This window comes from Saccopteryx leptura, chromosome 1 (assembly GCF_036850995.1).
Source record: "Saccopteryx leptura isolate mSacLep1 chromosome 1, mSacLep1_pri_phased_curated, whole genome shotgun sequence".
NCBI classification, from domain to species: domain Eukaryota; kingdom Metazoa; phylum Chordata; class Mammalia; order Chiroptera; family Emballonuridae; genus Saccopteryx; species Saccopteryx leptura.
Genome location: NC_089503.1, coordinates 290,856,651 through 290,875,838, shown reverse-complemented (window position 1 = coordinate 290,875,838; position 19,188 = coordinate 290,856,651). Strand labels below are relative to the sequence as shown.

The window sequence follows — 19,188 nt, the reverse complement described above, 5'->3', positions numbered from 1 at the left end:
GAGTTTTTAGGTTACAGGGCAAACACATAAAAATAAGCCCTTCTTTTATATCTTTAATGGAAGTTCAATTCCTTAACTGCACCTGAAGTCTTCTGATAAATGATTGAAGATTTTTTGAGCCCCACTCATCAATGTTTTTACTTGCTACGTTATGTGCATGCAAAGCATTTTTAGTAATACTGGTAAATGTCAGCATATAATCAAGTATGGACATATAACATCTTTGCATCATTTTGTAACCAAAAAAACTTGAAAATTATCATTTCTAGACATCATGTATATTATAGTTAGATGTATTAAAATTTGGTTCATAATATGTTTTATTTTTATTGTTGGTTCATGGTTACAAGTTAATTTTATTATTAACCATGAATTGCTTTGCAATTTAAAATAATTCAACCACTTTTGTTGTCTTTCATTCACAATTACTAGGGTAAAAATTCTTGATGATTTAGAATGAATTACATGCAACTTCCTTAAGTTAAATAACTACCTCAGTTATATGGTGGATACAAAACTGCTATATTTATTTTGAAATATATATTTGTTTTTAATAAATGAGGAAAAATTAAAAAACTACTTTTTATAGAATTTCAATTAAAAAACTAAGGGAGTAGGACAGTTCTCAGTATAGTATTTAAAATAAATTTTGCCTGACCAGGCGGTGGCACAGTGGATAGAGCGTTGGACTGGAATGCGGAAGGACCCAGGTTCGAGACCTCCAGGTCGCCAGCTTGAGCGCGGGCTCATCTGGCTTGAGCAAAAAGTTCACCAGCTTGGACCCAAGGTCATTGGCTCGAGCAAGGGGTTACTTGGTCTGCTGAAGGCCCGTGGTCAAGGCACATATGAGAAAGCAATCAATGATGATGCTTCTCATCTCTCTCTGTTCCTGTCTGTCTGTCCCTATCTATCTCTCTCTATATAAATTAAAAAATAAATAAATAAAATAAATTTTATTAAAGGAGAATAAATTGTGAAATCACATTAAAAACAAGATTGTATATTACTTGAAATAGACATCTTACACTTACGGCATCTGAATACTTTTATTATAACTTGAGAATTTGATTTCTTTTTGATAAAAATTAAAAGCAATCAACTTGGAGTAAAAGCCCACTATGAAGGAAAAAATGGCATATCTGCATTTATGTGCCTGGGCTGTTACTCACCAAATGCTCAGAAAGAGTTAGGGACCAAGGAATGGAACATACATGGGGAATAGGCAAGATTAAGAAAAAATTAAATTTAATTTTTTTTTAGACATTAAAACAATAAGGAATTATGTTCTCTGGTTTAAAAATAAATTATAAATTTTTATTTTGAAGACTTATTTCTGTATAAAATATTTAAAATTTTATATTTGAATAAAAAGAAAAAATTTGTATTCCTCCAAAGAAAATGAATAGCCACTATTAACATCCATACACCTGTCTTCCACTTTTTAATTTTAATGCACAGATTTGCTTTTATTGTTCAGACAATCTCTCTGTCAAATGCCATTAAATCTGGAGTTACAGACTTCAGAATACACTTGATTTCCTGTTATGGCAGCACAGCTCATGCTATCAGTTGGTCCAATAATCGAAAAACTAGGAAATAAAAGACAAATCTTTGAAAATTTATCTTATAATAGTAGCATTTATTAAAGATTTCTCCAGCTATAAGTAAATCCTCAGCAGCCAACATATTGCAAGGTTTTCAAATGGACCCTTCTATTCTTGCCAATGACTATATTTGGGCACTCTTGATTTGCTTGCCCTTTAAGCCCTCCCCTCAAACTTTTGAAAGTCTCCCTTATTTGAGTAACATCATAGAAGCAAGAATAGAGGCATCCCTGTCTCTTCCTTTACTCTCAATTCTTGCTTCACATATACCAGCAAGTCCTAGGTATTCTATCCCCAAGTAAGTCCTCATATTCATTCATTTCTAGCTCAGGCTACTGGTACTTCTCTCTTATCTTTAGTCATTGTCTGCTAACCAAACTTTAATTTCAATTTTGCTTCCTATATATTAATTTTCCATATATTAACATAAAGATTTTTCTTAAAGAGTAATTAGATGTTAAAATTAAAGTTTTGGTATAGACTGCATGTTGATGATGAATATTTCAATGGAAGCTACAAAACCAGAAAAGAAAAGAATTTCTATTTAAAGTTAAAGTAAAAACTGTTTAGCTTACTATTCACTTCCTTGTTTAACTTCCATGGTATGATAGGGTTAGGGAATATGTGGATAGAATATTTTTGGAGAAAGCTATTTTCTTAAGTATTATTTTAGTTGCTGATTATTGTTTAAAATACCAAAACTAAACACGATTATAACCATCTGCACATATTTTTTAAAAAAATAATTAAATAAAAACTTCTAATAGATGTGTTGCCCTAACATGTTGGTCTTCAAATACAATGGAAGAGCCTACATATTTCATACTAATTTTTTTAAGGATTATAATCTTTAAAAAAATTGGTTCAAAAATTTAATAGTACTTCCTACATTAGTTCTATATTCATGAAAGACAACAAAAAATTTTATATAAATATCCAGACTGAAATGAACTACCACTCTGTGGCCTTTGCCCTAACTTCTCAGGAGCTCTAGTGTGTAAAGAAATGAGAGGCCCAGAGGAGAACAGGAAAACGTATATATGACAGTTAAGAATTTTAAAAGACTCTTTCAGGCATTACCTTATGTTATTCACACAAGAACACTTTGTGGAAAGTTTCATTCTTCTTTTCAAACAAATGAACCAATTGATAGCAACAAGTTTGGGAGAATTTTCTAAGGGCAAACTTTAAATTCATACTTTCTGATATCAGCTCAAAACACAATTTTACACTATTATTTATAAGTGAATTTTATTTTTGCATTATTATAAAGGAAATATTTGTTTAAAACTATTAGAAATGAGCTTCAAGTCAGCTTATATATATTTAAAATAATCAGTTTTTAACAATAATTTCCAAATGCCATAATAAACACTTTCTAACCCTATTTCTCAACATTACTAAATGTTAAAAAAAAGAAAAGAAAAATAAGCAAGAAGAAGAGGAAGAAATAACAGAAGTAAAAAATGGATAAAAAGAAAAAAAAGAGAAATATAATTTTTAAAAAAAGGAGATAAGAAAGAAGAAAGATTAAAAAAGTAGGAAATCAAGGGAGCTTAATTAAAAATGTAGTTTTCTATAAATAAAACAAAATCATTATACCATCATTCTCTCCCTCAAATAACTGCTCACATTTTTTGTTCCACAAAAGGGTGTTCATCTATCCATATCCATTGCTTTCTTGGGGATATAATGTATAGTCCAGTCCAACTAAGGTGTCTGGGTTTTAAATTCTTCTGTATAAATTCCTATAGATGAAATAGTATATTCATTTATTCAAAAATATGTCAACACCTTCAATAGAGTAAGGCACTGTGCCAGGCATTGATGAAGAAATAAATAATTATTGCTTTCACAAATGATATATTTTTTTTTACCATAAACAATATTAGTTATATGTATTAGGGCTAATGAATGTTCAAATCAATGACTATAAACCATCTACACTTTTTAGAATTGTACCTAGCAGTTTTCCCTTGGACTCTTTCTCTTTTCTTCTTTTCCAGGTGAGAGGAGGGGAGACAGAGAGACAGACTCCAACATGCTCCTGGAGTGTGATCCACCCAGAAACCCCCTTCTGGAGCCGATGCTCTGCCCAACCTGGGCCATGCTGGCAATCGAGCTATTTTTAGCACCCAAGGCAGAGGCTCCATGGAGCCATCCTCAACCAATGTACTTGAACCAATTGAGCCATGACTGCAGAAGGTGAAGAGTGAGAATGAGAGAGAGAGAAAGAGGAGGGGGAATGGTGGAGAAGCAGATGGGTGCCTCTCCTGTGTGTCTCGACCAGATATCAAACCCAGGACATCTACACTCTACCATTGAGTCAACCAGCCAGGGCCCCCTTGGGCACTTACATCCTGGTTTCGAGTACTCACCAGCTCTTTCAAATTGTGAATCACTGGCAAATGTGCCTGGAACTTAGTATAATCACATTGACTCTCATCCCAAGTTTTAGAAGAAGTTGAAAACTAGTAACACTTTTCTTGGTTTAATAGCCAGCTATTTGGGCACACAGAATTATTTTCTGAAAAAAAATGTAGAAAAAAGTTAAACTCTACAGTCAATAGAGAAAGTGTGAATAGTATCAGATATGATTGACTGGTTAATAGGCCCTTGCCAACTCAATTTTTTTGTGATTAAAAAGCAGCTTAATGAAATTAATTCATTTATTTGTGCATTCCAGGGGTCTCAAACTCAACTCAGCATGTGGGCCGCAGAGCAAGATCACAGCCGTTCAGCGGGCTGCACTAGGTCTACAAAAGGCAACTGTTATGCAACACTTTTCTCACTGAAGTTGAAAACAAAAAAAAAATCAGTACAAAATTGTTCGGTGGGCCGCATGCGGCCCGCGGGCCGCGAGTTTGAGACCCCTGAACTAAGAGCAGGGTTTTGGGTGATGGATTGGAGAACAAATGTTTTGAATTTTGACTTCCATAATTAAAGCAAATAAATATATAATATTTTCATTGTTTCTTACTAAATGAAAAAGTAAAAGCCTGTTGTTTATGTTTCTCCACTATCTGGTTCTAATTCCTTTTTTTCAAGGTTGTCTTTACAATGGGCACTTCATTTCTTTGAGATTACTTACCACTACCATTACTTATTTCATTGCACTGGATACTTTCATCTTCTTAGTGTTTTTCCTTTGCACAGTTCCTTTAGCCTTAAGTGGCCTTCCTTTCCTTTTGTATCCTCTAAATTATACTTATTTTTTAATGTTCAATCATATATTCACTTCATAAAATAAGCCTTTATATGTATATATTGTATATCACATTGACTCTCATCCCAAGATGTATATATACAGAATAGAATATTAAGCAATGATAACAAAGAATGAAATCTTGCCATTTACAACAACATGTATGGATCTAAGGGTATTATGTCAAGTTAAATAAGTCATGCAGAGAAAGACAAACATTGTGTGATTTCACTTATATGTGGAATCTAAAAAACAAAACAAAACAAAAACATAGAAACAGAGACTAAAGGAATGATTACCAAAAGAAAGAGTGTGGGAGGATAATTGAAAAGTATAAAAGGAATTTAGTTAATAATATTGTGATAAGTTTACAAGGTGACCAATGATTACTAGAATTAGTAGTGTGCCCACATTGTAAGGTACAAAAGTGTTAAATCACTATATTGTACACCTGAAACTAATATGACCAATAAAGGGTTGTATACCAACTACACTTAAATAAAAATAATTTTTTAATTAATTAATTTATTTTTATTTATTCATTTTAGAGAGGAGAGGGAGAGACAGAGAGAGAGAGAGAGAGAGAGAGAGAGAAGGGGGGGAGGAGCTGGAAGTATCAACTCCCATACGTGCCTTGACCAGGCAAGCCCAGGGTTTCGAACCGGCGACCTCAGCATTTCCAGGTCGACGCTTTATCCACTGCACCACCACAGGTCAGGCTTAAAATAATTTTTTAAAAAGCCTTTAACCAGTCGTAATTTCTGCTGCCTCTAAGACTCATAACATTTAAGTATGATTTAGCAAAGGATTGATTGTCTATATCCTAGTCATTTACAATTATCTCCATGTCTTTTACTCGACTAGATGGTTCGTCAAGTGACTGCCATATTCATCTTTGAATCTCTTATTATGTAACACTTTGATTACAGTGTTAATGATTGAAATAAATATCCATAAATTAAAAGATGTCAAAATTTTCATTGCTAATATTTCATCTGTCATCTCTATGTTTAAAATTATGATAAGAAAATGAATATATATGTTACCTAAGATGGGAGAAAAAAGTAACATCAGCAGATATCACTTGAAAAAGACTACCATAAACTAATTTTCAATACATAAAACTTAATGTATGTCTATCCTTACTTTATTAATATACTTTGTACCAGATCAAGAGTTGTCAATCTTGAATAGTTATAATTTTGCAAAAAAATATTTAAAGACTCAAGATCACTGAATTTTAATTTTAGCTGTACATGTACACAATTGTGTGTTAAAAGGTATAAAATGGCCTCCAATATCTTTCCCAATTTAAAATGAGAAGAGCTATTTATTTACTATTATTAGTGAGAAAGAGTCATATGGACCAAGTGATTCCATTAAGTGAATATTGATAAACAGGGTCAATAAAGTATAGCTAAGAGCTGTAAAACACATTAAAAATAGTCCAAATAATCAGTGTAATAAATTAAAATACCAAAACATGATGCAAAATGTAAACAGCAATTGTCCAAAGAGTTATTACAGCTTCAAGTGCTATCTTCTATAAGAAGAAGAAATATTATGGGGATTATGTTTTACATAATAATAACAAACATACAGCCATTATTGTGGGCAAGGCAGGTTTCTAAGCATCTACCATATATTTAGTTTTTAAAATAACTTTATAAAATAGTAGAACATGTTAGATGACATGATGAAAATATAAACAGAAAAATATCCAGAATATGAGATATACAAAAGCATGACCCATTTCCCCCCCCCCCAACAAATACATGGTAAAGAGGAAATAAATGAAATAAAGAGGATCTAAACATTAAGAGATTCAAGAGACATTGAGATATTTTAACCAAATACAATTGTGGTTTTTTTTCTGATTCTGACTCTAACAAATCAAAGGAAGAAAATATTTTTAATGCTGATTAGATATTAGATAATATTTAAAAAGTTATTGTTAATTTTGTTAGGGATTGTGGTGGGTAGAACTCTAAAAATGACCTCCAAGATTCCTGCCCGCTGTGTACATGATCTGTGTAATTCCTTTTCCACAAGTGTGAGTCAGACCTGTGAAAATGATGGGCTATCACTTCCATGGTTAAATTTTATTATATGGCAAGGGAAAGGATTTTGAAGAAAAAAGAAAAATTCCCAGTCAGTTGATTTTGAGTTAATGAAGGGATATTATCCCAAAAGGGTTTGACTTAGTCAGGTACACGACCTTAAAAGGGGGACTGGGCCTTTCTTGAAGAGAAAGAGAATTTCTATTGGCTTTTGAAAAATTTAACTTCCATGTCTTAGAGCTGTGTAAGAGTACAGATGGCAAGACAATGCAGGAGCTTAAAGCAGCCTTAGATGAAAGCCAGCAAAAAAAGATAATGATCTTGGTCCTACAACCACAAGAACTGTATTATACTAACAACTACATAAGTGTGTAGGAGAAACCTTAGCTCCAGAAAGGTGTGTGGTCTGGCAAACACCTAAACTACATTCCATGAAACCATGAACAGAAGACCTAGTTAGGCTGTGCCCAGGCTCCCAAACCACAGAGGTTGAGTATTAAATAATTGTTGGTTTAAACTACTAAGTCTGTTACATATCAAGAGAAATCTAACACAGGAGTTATAATAATGTTGAGATTGTGTTAAGCAAGAAGAGCCCTTAACTGTAAGAGTCATTCACAGGGGATCCTCAGGTTATGACACAGTTCTGTTCCTATGACAGTGACATAACTCAAATTTTGGTGTAAGCTGAAACACATCTTAGCCTAACACAAATGGAACACGCGAGCTTTTAATAGTCCAAACTGGCATAGGTAAGTGTACTGGGGAATGCCAACCACAACACTGTGTATTCTCAACCATGGCAAACAAATTAGTTTGCCCACATAGTCCATAAGTACAATGCTAACAGTGTAAGCCAAAACACTCATGTCTCAATTTTTAAAAGTTTTTTATTTATTCATTTTAGAGAGGAGAGGGAGAGACAGAGAGAGAGGGGAGGAGGAGCTGGAACTCCCATATGTGCCTTGACCAGGCAAGCCCAGGGTTTTGAACCGGTGACCTCAGCATTTCCAGGTCAACGCTTTATCCACTGCGCCATCACAGGTCAGGCCTCAATTTTTAAAAGTTTTAAGAGAGTTAGCATCGTAAACTCGAAACGTCATATGTTGAGACTGTCGTAACCCGAAGACCCCCCCCCCCTGTCGTAACCCGAAGACCCCCCCCCCCCCGTACTGAAGTATTTAAATATTAAATGGCATGATATCTGATAATTGCTTTAATAGGTTGAGAGAGTGCTAATGGTAGAAATATAGATGAAATAATATTGATTGTGTACTAACAATTTTTTTTTTTTCCTGAAGCTGGAAATGGGGAGAGACAGTCAGACAGACTCCCGCATGCGCCCGACCGGGATCCACCTGGCACACCCACCAGGGGTGATGCTCTGCCCACCAGGGGGCGATGCTCTGCCCCTCCGGGGCTTCGCTCTAGCGCCTGGGGCAGAGGCCAAGGAGCCATCCCCAGCGCCCGAGGGGAAGAGAGAGACAGAGAGGAAGGAAGGGGGGAGGGGTGGAGAAGCAAATGGACGCTTCTTCTATGTGCCCTGGCCGGGAATCGAACCTGGGTCCCCAGCACGCCAGGCCGACGCTCTACCGGGGAGCCAACCCGCCAGGGCCTGTACTAACAATTTTTGATGTTGTTTAAAAGGTAACTACTTTTACTTCTAGTTTTCATAATAAAAATCTAAGAATATAATAGAATAAAATCTTCAGAAATAAATTGTATTATCATCACAATTTATAGATGACAAATGAAGTCATATATTGTATAATTTTTTTTAAAGTCATATAACAGGTAAATATTAGAGCTAAAATTCCAACCCAGGTTGACTCATAGCCAAGTTGACACATAAAATTAACCATCACTGCTGGTTTAAACTGCACTAAATGTTCCATGATGCAGTTATTATATCCCAATTTGAAAGTTTTAAAAAACTGATATTTAATTTGCCTAAATTTATGGGAACAGTAGGTTGAAATATCTTGCTTCAAACATAAAATAGCATATTACAGATAAAAACAAAAACAAAAATACATTACCTGCTAGTCTGCTGACATTTACTTTCTGTGAGAAATCCATTTTTTTAACTGTACTCAGTGCAAAGAAAAAATTTAATGATAACATTTAAAAATAAATAGCAATTTAGGTATATGAGAATAAAAAATACTATTACAAAATAAAGATATACAAATAAAAACTGAAAATATTTCTTTTCTACTAGGCTTCTACTCCTTTACTTACCCAGAATTAGACACTTTTTATCATATTTATTTTTATTCCTTTGAGTGTTAACCATAATTTAAATATTGATTGTAATGCATTCTTAAACTTTATACTATTACTTTTTTGTATATTTTCTTTTTTCAACTAAACTTTTTTGTTTGTTTATTCATTCTCAAGTGCACCACATACTGGTTAGACAAACATATTCTTTATTATGTGATACCCTTATATTTCAAATACCATTTTGCACCATATAGAGTTATTGCAATATTATTGACCATATTTCTTATGCTGTACTCTACATCCCCATGAATATATTTTTTAAATTTTTATTAATTTTAATTGATTGTGTTAACATGGATTCAAGTGTCCCACTCAATATAACACTCTCACCCCCATCCCCATGTCCCCCCTTTGCCTCCCTCTCCCTAACTCCCTCCTCTTTCCCTCTGGGATTTGCTGTCTTGTTATCCGCATTTCTGTGTTATGTATATATTATAATTTAACTATAATGGAACAGAACAAAGAACCCAGAAATAAACCCAGAAATAAACCAGAAAGAATCAATTGCCTTTATGGTCAATTAATATTTGACAAAGGAGGTAAGAGCATACAATGGAGTAAAGACAGTCTCTTTAATAAATGCTGTTGGGAAAATTGGACAGGTATATGCAAAAAATAAAAATAAAATAAAACTATACCACCAACTTACACCATTTACAAAAATAAACTGAAAAATTAATAAAATACTTAAATGTAAGTCATGAAACCATAAACATCTTGGAAGAAAACATAGGCAGTAATAAACTCTCTGATATCTCTCATAGCAATATTTTTGCCGATTTATATCCATGGGCAAGTGAAATAAAGGGCAAAATAAACAAATGAGACTATATCAAACTAACAAGTTTTTGCATGGCAAAAGACACCGCGAACAAAATAAAAAGACAACCCACACAATGGGAGAACATATTCACCAATATGTCAGATAAAGGGTTAATAACCAAAATTTATAAAAAAACTTCTAAAACTCAACACCAGGGAGGCAAATAATTCAATTAAAAATGGGCAGAGGAATTGAATAGACACTTCTCCAAAGAAGACATATAGATGGCCAATAGGTATTTGAAAAAATGTTAAACATCACTAATCATCAGAGAAATGCAAATTAAAACCATGAGATACTACCTCACACCTGTCAGAATGGCTCTTATTAGCAAATCCAACTAAACTTTTAAATCTGTTATTTCTTCTTGTTTTTCAGATACCTCCCAAAACAACTTCTTTTTACTATATCAAGTGTCTTCAGCTTAGCTGTATTATTAATAGACTGTTTTCATACAGACTGAATTAATGCTTTCTAGAAACACAGAGCAGCACCCCTACGCCTTTGTTTGTTCCAAATGAGTATATGAAAAAAATTATTGCTTGATTACTCTTGTTTTGAAATTAAGTTAAATCAAGTTTGAAACTTTGAAGGCATTACTACAATGATATCTTTTTATATACTTTTAAAAATGTAGTATTTAAACTAACAAGAAGTCATTTGCTCCTAAATGTTAGGAGCTTTTCAAAAAAGTTTTAATGTTACAATATAGTCAATTTCCTAGAATTACTGGCTAAATGGTGGCCACATAAACTCACAAAAATTAATAGTCAACTAATATTGAATACTAAAGAGGTGGAGAATTTTATATTTTCAGTAATTTATTTCAATGTAAGGGTTAAACATATCTGAGGGATATGATTGGTTGACAACTTCTCAGACAAAATGTTGTTCAAAGCACAGAACAATTATCTTAAGAAGAACATTTATTTGGTCTTAAACAAGTTTGACATTCCATTGTATTAGAAAAAAACAAAAATATATAATTGCTCAATAAAAAATAGACTTTTTAGTTGTGTCTCTTAGAGAAGTTGCTCATCTGTATCTAAATATCTCATTGCAAAGGCCCTCATTGTTTATGTTTTGATGTCAGCATTATGTATGACAGTACCTATTTTAACCCCACGTTTTCAAGAATCACAGTTTCAGGAGAAATACAGAAAACTGTAGAATGGATCCATGCATTGGTCTGGTTATATATAAAAAAAATGAACACAGAATACACACATTGAATACCACTTCAGCAAAAGAAAGGTACAGAATTCACCTAAAATGTTTTGAAACAGGCCCTTTTTTTAAACTAGCACATTCTTTCATTCAAATTATTACCTTTCCAAGTGATACTAATGAGTACATAATATTCTGCAAATATACATCACTAATTTTTAATAAAATAATCAACCTTTTACTGAAAGTTTTTCAAAAGAAAAGATACAGAGTAAATGTTTATTTTATATTTGAGTGTTTCTTAATTTTTCTTAAATTTAAATAATTTTCTACCATGACATATAGCTGGGAAGTTTAATTTTTTGGACTACATTGTGGAGCTGATCTTGATATTAAGAAGAACTGAAATCAATTGATTTTCTGAAAGTGCAAAAATAAATAAAAACTCCATACTCACCTGAAAAGTTCAGAATAATCATTGTTATCATGAAAATAAGAACCCCAATGCATTCAAATACTAGAAAAATGCAATAATCATGTGGACACAAGGAGAAATCTGAAATGTTTAGTTTTTTTATGAATTTTAGAAATGTTGTGATTATTCACTTTGAGTACATTTTCCTGTCTTGTTTGATAATTATTTGGTTATGTTTTTTATAATAAAATTACTTATTAAAATATGCATTATATAAATATACTGCTTACAAAAATTAGGAGATATTTCAAAATGATTATGAAGCTATAAAATATCCCCTAAGTTTTCTGAGCAGTATACATATAATTTATCATGTATAGCTATATATTATATATTAATATATAAATAATGTAATTATATTAAATTTACATTATGTTCTATATTATATATTTAATATATAGAAAAAATAAATAATACTATATAATATATAAATATGTAATATATATTCTATATATACTACATATATAGAAAAATAGAAATTATATATAGTATGTGATACATGCTGTATAGTGTTATTATAAAGGGAATTCTTAATTCAATTTTTAGATTGTTCAATGCCAAGTGTATACATATTATATGTATTATTTATTTTAATGATTCACTGTAAGAAATAAAATATGGAAAGGAACATTTATTGAAGATTTTTTTTGTGTGTGTGTGTATTTTTCTGAAGCTAGAAACGGGGAGAGACAGTCAGACTCCCGCATGCGCCCGACCAGGATCCACCCGGCCCGCCCACCAGGGGGCGACGCTCTGCCCACCAGGGGGCGATGCTCTGCCCCTCCGGGGCGTCGCTCTGCAGCAACCAGAGCCATTCCAGTGCTTGGGGCAGAGGCCAAGGAGCCATCCCCAGCGCCTGGGCCATCTTTGCTCCAATCGAGCCTTGCTGCGGGAGGGGAAGAGAAAGACAGAGAGGAAGGAGAGGGGGAAGGGTGGAGAAGCAGATGGGTGCTTCTCCTGTGTGCCCTGGCCGGAAATAGAAACCGGGACTTCTGCACGCCAGGCCGACGCTCTACCACTGAGCCAACCGGCCAGGGCTGAAGTTTTATTATATGCCAGTCACTATACTAGGAATATTGACATATCATTTGGTATGTTATATGGGGTGAAAAAAAGTAGGTTTACAGTTGTTCATATGGAAATAATATAATAATTTTAAATAATATTACAAGAATATACTGTTTTGCATATTTACAACTATAAAGCTACTTTTATCCTACTCTATCTATCCTTGGCTTTGACAGTTTGGACAGAAATCAGTGTCAGCTTATGCAACATAGATCTCCAATTAATGCTGCTTATATGGAACTTTTGCCACAGTACTACTTTGGATCAGAGCTGGTAGGAATGGTTTCTTTAAAGAGGAATAAATGGAGAACCTTCAGAGATACAGAAATATTATTTAATATGTTCATAGAAATATTATTTCAATCTAGAAGCATTCTAGCCAATTAGCCTTGATAGAGCCAAAGACAAAGTCAAGTAATTTGATACTCAGATAATTATTCTCTTGTTTTTATTGGCTTATAAATAGGCATATACTTAATTTCATCAACATAGTGATACATTTCACAAATAATTCTAAGTCAACAATTTTCAACAAGTGTGCCTCAAGAACTTTTTAAGTATGCTATACCTGACTATTTAGTCAGGGACACTCACCTGTTTTCTCTTAGACTGTCAAATAAAAAAATGACAACAGCCAAACAACAAGAGCCATTCGGTGTGAAAGAGTCAAAATTATACCACTTTTATTTTGCCATATCAGGGGGGAAAATTTTTTTTTAAGTATGCTGGAGAAAGTATTAGTGCGTGTGTGCCATGAGATGAAAAAGGTTGAAAATTACTGTCTGTAAGTCATGACAAAATAAAAAGTTCTTTTTCTCAGATATGGATAGTGTCTGGATGTTTTATTTCAATTGCTTTATGGACTTAGTGCACCTCTTTATTTCTATAATACATGGTTATATAATAGAATGTGCTGTGTGTTGTAAAACTTTTGAAATTTACTACCTGCTGTATTTCCTCATGTATAAAACACTGTTTTTTTTTAAAAAAATTGGGGGTCTAAAAATTAGGTGCGTCTTATACGGTGGTTATAGAAGTGTGGCATTTCAAATGCCACAGATGGAACTGAGGAGAGGCAATATATGAAGACAGTGATTCGTCATTGACACAGAGGATGACAAGCTAATGGATGGTAGTTTTGACAGTGATGAGGAGTTGTATGAATTTTATGATGAATAAAACTTGAGTTCAATAATTTTATAAAATACATATTTTTTCAAATTTCTGGCCCCCAAATTAAGGTATGTCTTATACAGTAGAGTGCGTTATATATGGTAAAATACGGTAACAGTCTGTTACAAAATAAATCCAAAGTAAGTTCCTATATTTTTTTCTTGTCTGTGGGTATTTCTTTACTCAAGCAAAAGTAGAAAGACTTCTACTTAGCTACAAACACTCAAAATGTATTTCTGCTAGTAATGAGGGACTACCTATCTTAGGCATATTTATCTGCAGTTAACTGGTTCCATACTTACCAGAAAAGAAAAATTTAAACTCATTGCTAAATCATATTATAGCTATAAATTAAAAATGAATATTTTTTTAATCTAAGCTACAATGTACATACTATGTCAAACCAGGTGAATAGAAAGCTGAGTATTGACCCATTTCATAATTGCTCAACGGGATGGCATTGGTATCCATGGGACAATAATAAAAAAAATTGTTCTATGAAACCTGTTATGTATTATCACTACGGTAAGAACACTAATTGTATTATTTTATCTGCTTTGTGATAGAAACTTTTTCTCTCTGGATTTAGGAACAAGATTAATTACATCAACCTTTTTTCCATAATTGTATTTTTTTTTTTTGTATTGAGAAAATATATAATTGTGATAAGCACTAGTGAGGAAATAACAGGAACTGTGAGAACAGCAATCCTTATGTTGCTCTCTAAATAATGTTCAAGTTGTTAATTTGTCCTAATGGTTAAATGTGTTTTATATAGATCAAATCTCCAATTTCATCCCTAAACTACCAGCTGTCTTTTCAACTTCAGCTCTTTCTATGACCATCTCTTTTTAGATATATCATTAATGCCAAAAGTATTTTTGTAAAGTCTACCACGAGCAACCACTTACATCCATTCGAGAACTTCCATGTTCACTGAAAGCTGTAAGTGTTTTTCTCCTCTTTTCTCTGTCCTCAACTTTAACCGCTGACCTTTTTCCTGATCTTGACTTTGGGTTTTATTCAGTTCTTAGGCTTTTCTAATCTTGTTTCACTTCAGATCTTGTTCTGTTAATACTTTTAGTCTCCTCCCATGGTAGGTATGATTATAGCTGTTTTAAGGAATTGGTCTAACTGTCCTACAATGTGTGTCAAATAACTGGTTTGGGTTACCTTTACTCATCAGTTACAAAGAAGCTTAGAAACAGATTTGTGACAGGCAAAAAAATATTTACAGTATGTGATTTTTGCTTAATCATGGGCTTAATTTATGTTTCTAGCCCTATTCTTCTTTTACTCCTAATGTAATGTTATCTTGTATTTTATGTACCTACCTCAAATTTTATATATTTCTATAAGGTGGTTTATAAATTGCAGAAAAAATAGTTAATAATTTAGTCACTACGTCTGTGAGTTCAGAGTCCAATTCAGTCAATTTAACTCCAACGATCCTAGTTTTTACTATAACGAAAGAAGGTACTAATGAAAAAGGAAGTGTTTGTTTCCTGATATTGAGACCATGTAAACGACCTTGAGCCTGAGAGGATGAGAAAATATCATGTTTTTATTTTTATTTTTTTATTTTTTGTATTTCTGAAGTTGGAAATGGGGAGGCAGTCAGACAGACTCCCACATGCGCCCAACCGGGATCCACCCGGCACGCCCACCAGGGGGCGATGCTCTGCCCATCTGGGGCGTCGCTCTGTTGCAACCAGAGCCATTCTAGCACCTGAGGCAGAGGCCACAGAGCCATCTTCAGCGCCCGGGCCACCTTTGCTCCAATGGAGCCTTGGCTGCGGGAGGGGAAGAGAGAGACAGAGAGGAAGGAGAGGGAGAGGCGTGGAGAAGCAGATGGGCATTTCTCCTGTGTGCCCTGGCCAGGGATTGAACCTGGGACTCCTGCACTCCAGGCTGACGCTCTACCACTGAGCCAACCAGCCAGGGCCAAAATATCATGTTTTTAAAAAAATTATTTTTGCATTTGCTAGATGAAAACTGGCATAGTACATGAGGATATTCAACAAGAATACATATGGAGAGCTGTATTTTTTTTCCAGCAATTCTAAATTGTTGACCCATGGCATCCCAGCTTCGATCCCGACTATTTCAACAAGATTATTTTAAAAGTTTATTTTACACTTACTGAATTTAGTCATTGTACATTGTATAGTAAACTTATCAATAAAACCTGTAACATATCTGAAAATGAAACAACCTTGACCAGATACAGCAGACTTAAATAGCAAAGCTTCATGTTTTATTTTGCCCTCTCTTTTCCCCAATGGGCTATTCTGCCACTCCCATGGCCCTTTGTGGCTGATTAATAAACTACCATATGTAAACACAAAAGTGCTTGTTTTAAAGTATAAAACACTATAGGAGCACTGCTACTCCCACCGTTAAGACTAGAGCTTTCCCTCTGGTATAATAGGCATATTCATACAGAAACCATCACCAAATAGTTGTTTTTACTTTCATATTCTTATTACCACATTGAAGAGATTATATATTATCCTATTAACATTTATCTTGCCCAAGGTTGCAAAAAATATGTTTTTTGTGTGTGTTTTGTTTTGTTTTTATTGTGGAAGCTTACAGGGGTCTAAATAACCTACTATAGACAACTTATAACCATTTTTTAAAAATTCCAGAATATAATTTTAACACTTTAAATTTATTCAAAGAGAATAGCCTTCTTAAGAGAATAATATAATTTAAAACTGGAGTCTGCCTGACCTGTGGTGGCGCAGTGGATAAAGTGTCGACATGGAAATGCTGAGGTCGCCGGTTCGAAACCCTGGGCTTGCCTGGTCAAGGCACATATGGGAGTTGATGCTTCCAGCTCCTCCCCCCTGTCTCTCTCTCTGTCTCTCTCTCTCTCTCTCTCTCCCTCTCTCTCTCCTCTCTGAAATGAATAAATAAAATAAAAATTAAAAAAATAAAAATAAAAATTTAAAACTGGAGTCTGAGTGAAGAATAACAATACTCTTACCATTAGATCTCTGATGGGATTTGAAAGGATTCTTGCCCTTCAGCATCATGTAGCTGTCCGTCTTCAGCCTCCATCTCCTCAAATGTTTCCATGTGATAGTACCCCAAAAAGAGTAAAAGAAAATGGAAAACAGTTTTAGCCTTCGATACCTACATGTGAATGGCCACGATGGCGGTGGCCCCTGACCTTCCTCCCCCTTTTGAGTTTATGATAGAATGCTGTGGCATATTTCACATTTTAGGATCCATTGGGTCAAATTAGTCACATAAGATAGGTTCTTGTTGGTGAACAGTATGGCCCACAGTCGCCGCTGTCATTGCTGCCAGGCAGGTGAGGTTCCCATTAGATTCTGGCTGATGGTAAAGAAACAACAGAGCCAAAAAATTCCTTGCAATGGCCAGTAAGTAAAAATACACAGGGCACCAAAACCCACTCACACATTTTCTGGTTCCATAACCAGGAGAATCTTTTTCAGTTATTCCTAGAATCAAAGGCCCCTACCAGTCTAAGTCTCTTCTGGTTCCTTATCTGCCAACATGGCTTTTTACTCTGCAAAACTGGCTTCTTTCTCTTTCCCTTCCATCTTGGCTTCTTTTCCTTCTCCTTCTTCCTCCTTCTAAAAAACTACCTGGGCCCACCCACAAAGACCTCTCCTCCAGCATGCATTAGCATAACAATGGTCCTTCCCAAGCAGGAAGGTAATTAGCAGTTTCACATGGGCAGTGCCATTTTTAACAATAAAAGTAAGAAAACTCAAATACCACAAATTTTACAAACTTATTTGCCCAACATGAAGAAATATCATACTAAAGTTATGAAATATTTATTGCTTTTCTTCACCAGATACAATTAACATAATATCATCAATGCAAGGAATCTATTTTATATAATAGAGTCTAAGCTATTCTAAGACATGTTAAGATGATCTAGTTCTCCTTAAGGTATCTTATGGCAGAGATCAGGAGAACTGACACGTACCTGGGCAAGACAGTAAAAAAATATTTTTATGAAATTTTATTAAAAAATATTCTGCAAATGGTGAAATGTATTTTTAATATGTATATCTGAAAAAAGGATTGTTTCCATATTATTTATACATTATGTTACAACTCATTATATAGATATATTTATATATATCTTATAACTCAAGAAAACAGTCCTATAAAAATGGGCAAAATATTTAAATAGAGTTTACAAAAATACACATATTAATTGCCATAAGCATATAAGAAAAAGCCCAAACAGATCATTAGAAATGTGCAAATTAAAACTACATTTAGATATTATCACAGCTTTATTTAAATATACTTTATATACAAAACACTGCACATCATATTTGATGTGTGCCATTTGATGATCTAGACATATGCAAACATCCTCGATACCAACACCACAACCAAGGTAACAGATACTTTTATCAACTAACAGAAATGACTAGAGCTAGATATTTGGAGCCACTCAGAAGAGTTTAATCCTGCACTTCTTAGTCTCTTCACATTTTCTTTTTACTCTTGTGCTCTACCTTCCTCTGTTCTCATTTCCTTTCTCCTCAGAGTGTCCCAGTCAGAACAACTGCTATATTAGTCAAGAAGCAGCTGATGGGACATCAACTATTTTTCTTTAGTTTCCTTTTTTTTTTTACATATGTGTATATATAATATTTAGGGGGATATGAAATAATTTGGAAAATCAGATGAGGGCAAATTAAAAAAAATTGTGTCCTGGCGCCGGCCATTTAGAGCATTCTCCAGATATGCAGAGTTTCCAGATCCCCGGTCAGGGCACATACAGAAACACAACGATGTTTCTCTCTCTCTCTCTCTCTCTCTCTCTCTCTCTCTTGCTCTCTCTCTCCCCTTCCTCTTACTCTAAAATCAATAAATATAAATTTTAAAATAATGAAAACTGTGTTCTGATAACATAACATCCTGAATATTCATGATGATATTCTCAGTACTTTTTAACTACCTTTTTCTTTTTCTCTGTTTTTTCTTTACATATGTGTGTGTGTGAGCATGTTCTTCTTTACATGATGTTTGCATTTGAAAGAGGAAGTGATTTTTGCTCTTGTTTCAGTAATCAGTTTAAAGCATAGCTTTTTGTTTTTTGCTTTTAACACCTTTAAGGTGGACTTTAACACATGATAATTAAGTGATAACATCCTTAACTGTGCCTTTTAATTAATTAGCATTTTTATCTCCTATGGTCTGGAAGGACATTAGTTGAGTACCACCCTTGGGAGAATTGGAAGACTTTCCACTTGAGTATATTTTCAGACGTGTATTCTCTATTGAGAGATAAGAATATATGAGATCTAACAGCCACCCAGGAGAAG

General features: G+C 33.9%; 1 protein-coding gene across 1 annotated transcript; it reads right to left on the bottom strand.

Moving 5' to 3' along the window:
* Positions 1–1,447: 1,447 nt before the first annotated feature.
* On the bottom strand, positions 1,448–16,945 carry KLRF2 (killer cell lectin like receptor F2). The gene is given in 7 exon segments (XM_066360259.1): positions 1,448–1,589; positions 3,237–3,352; positions 3,983–4,131; positions 8,909–8,956; positions 11,603–11,701; positions 16,854–16,908; positions 16,910–16,945. Coding segments are annotated over 7 exon segments (645 nt in total).
* Positions 16,946–19,188: the final 2,243 nt, after the last annotated feature.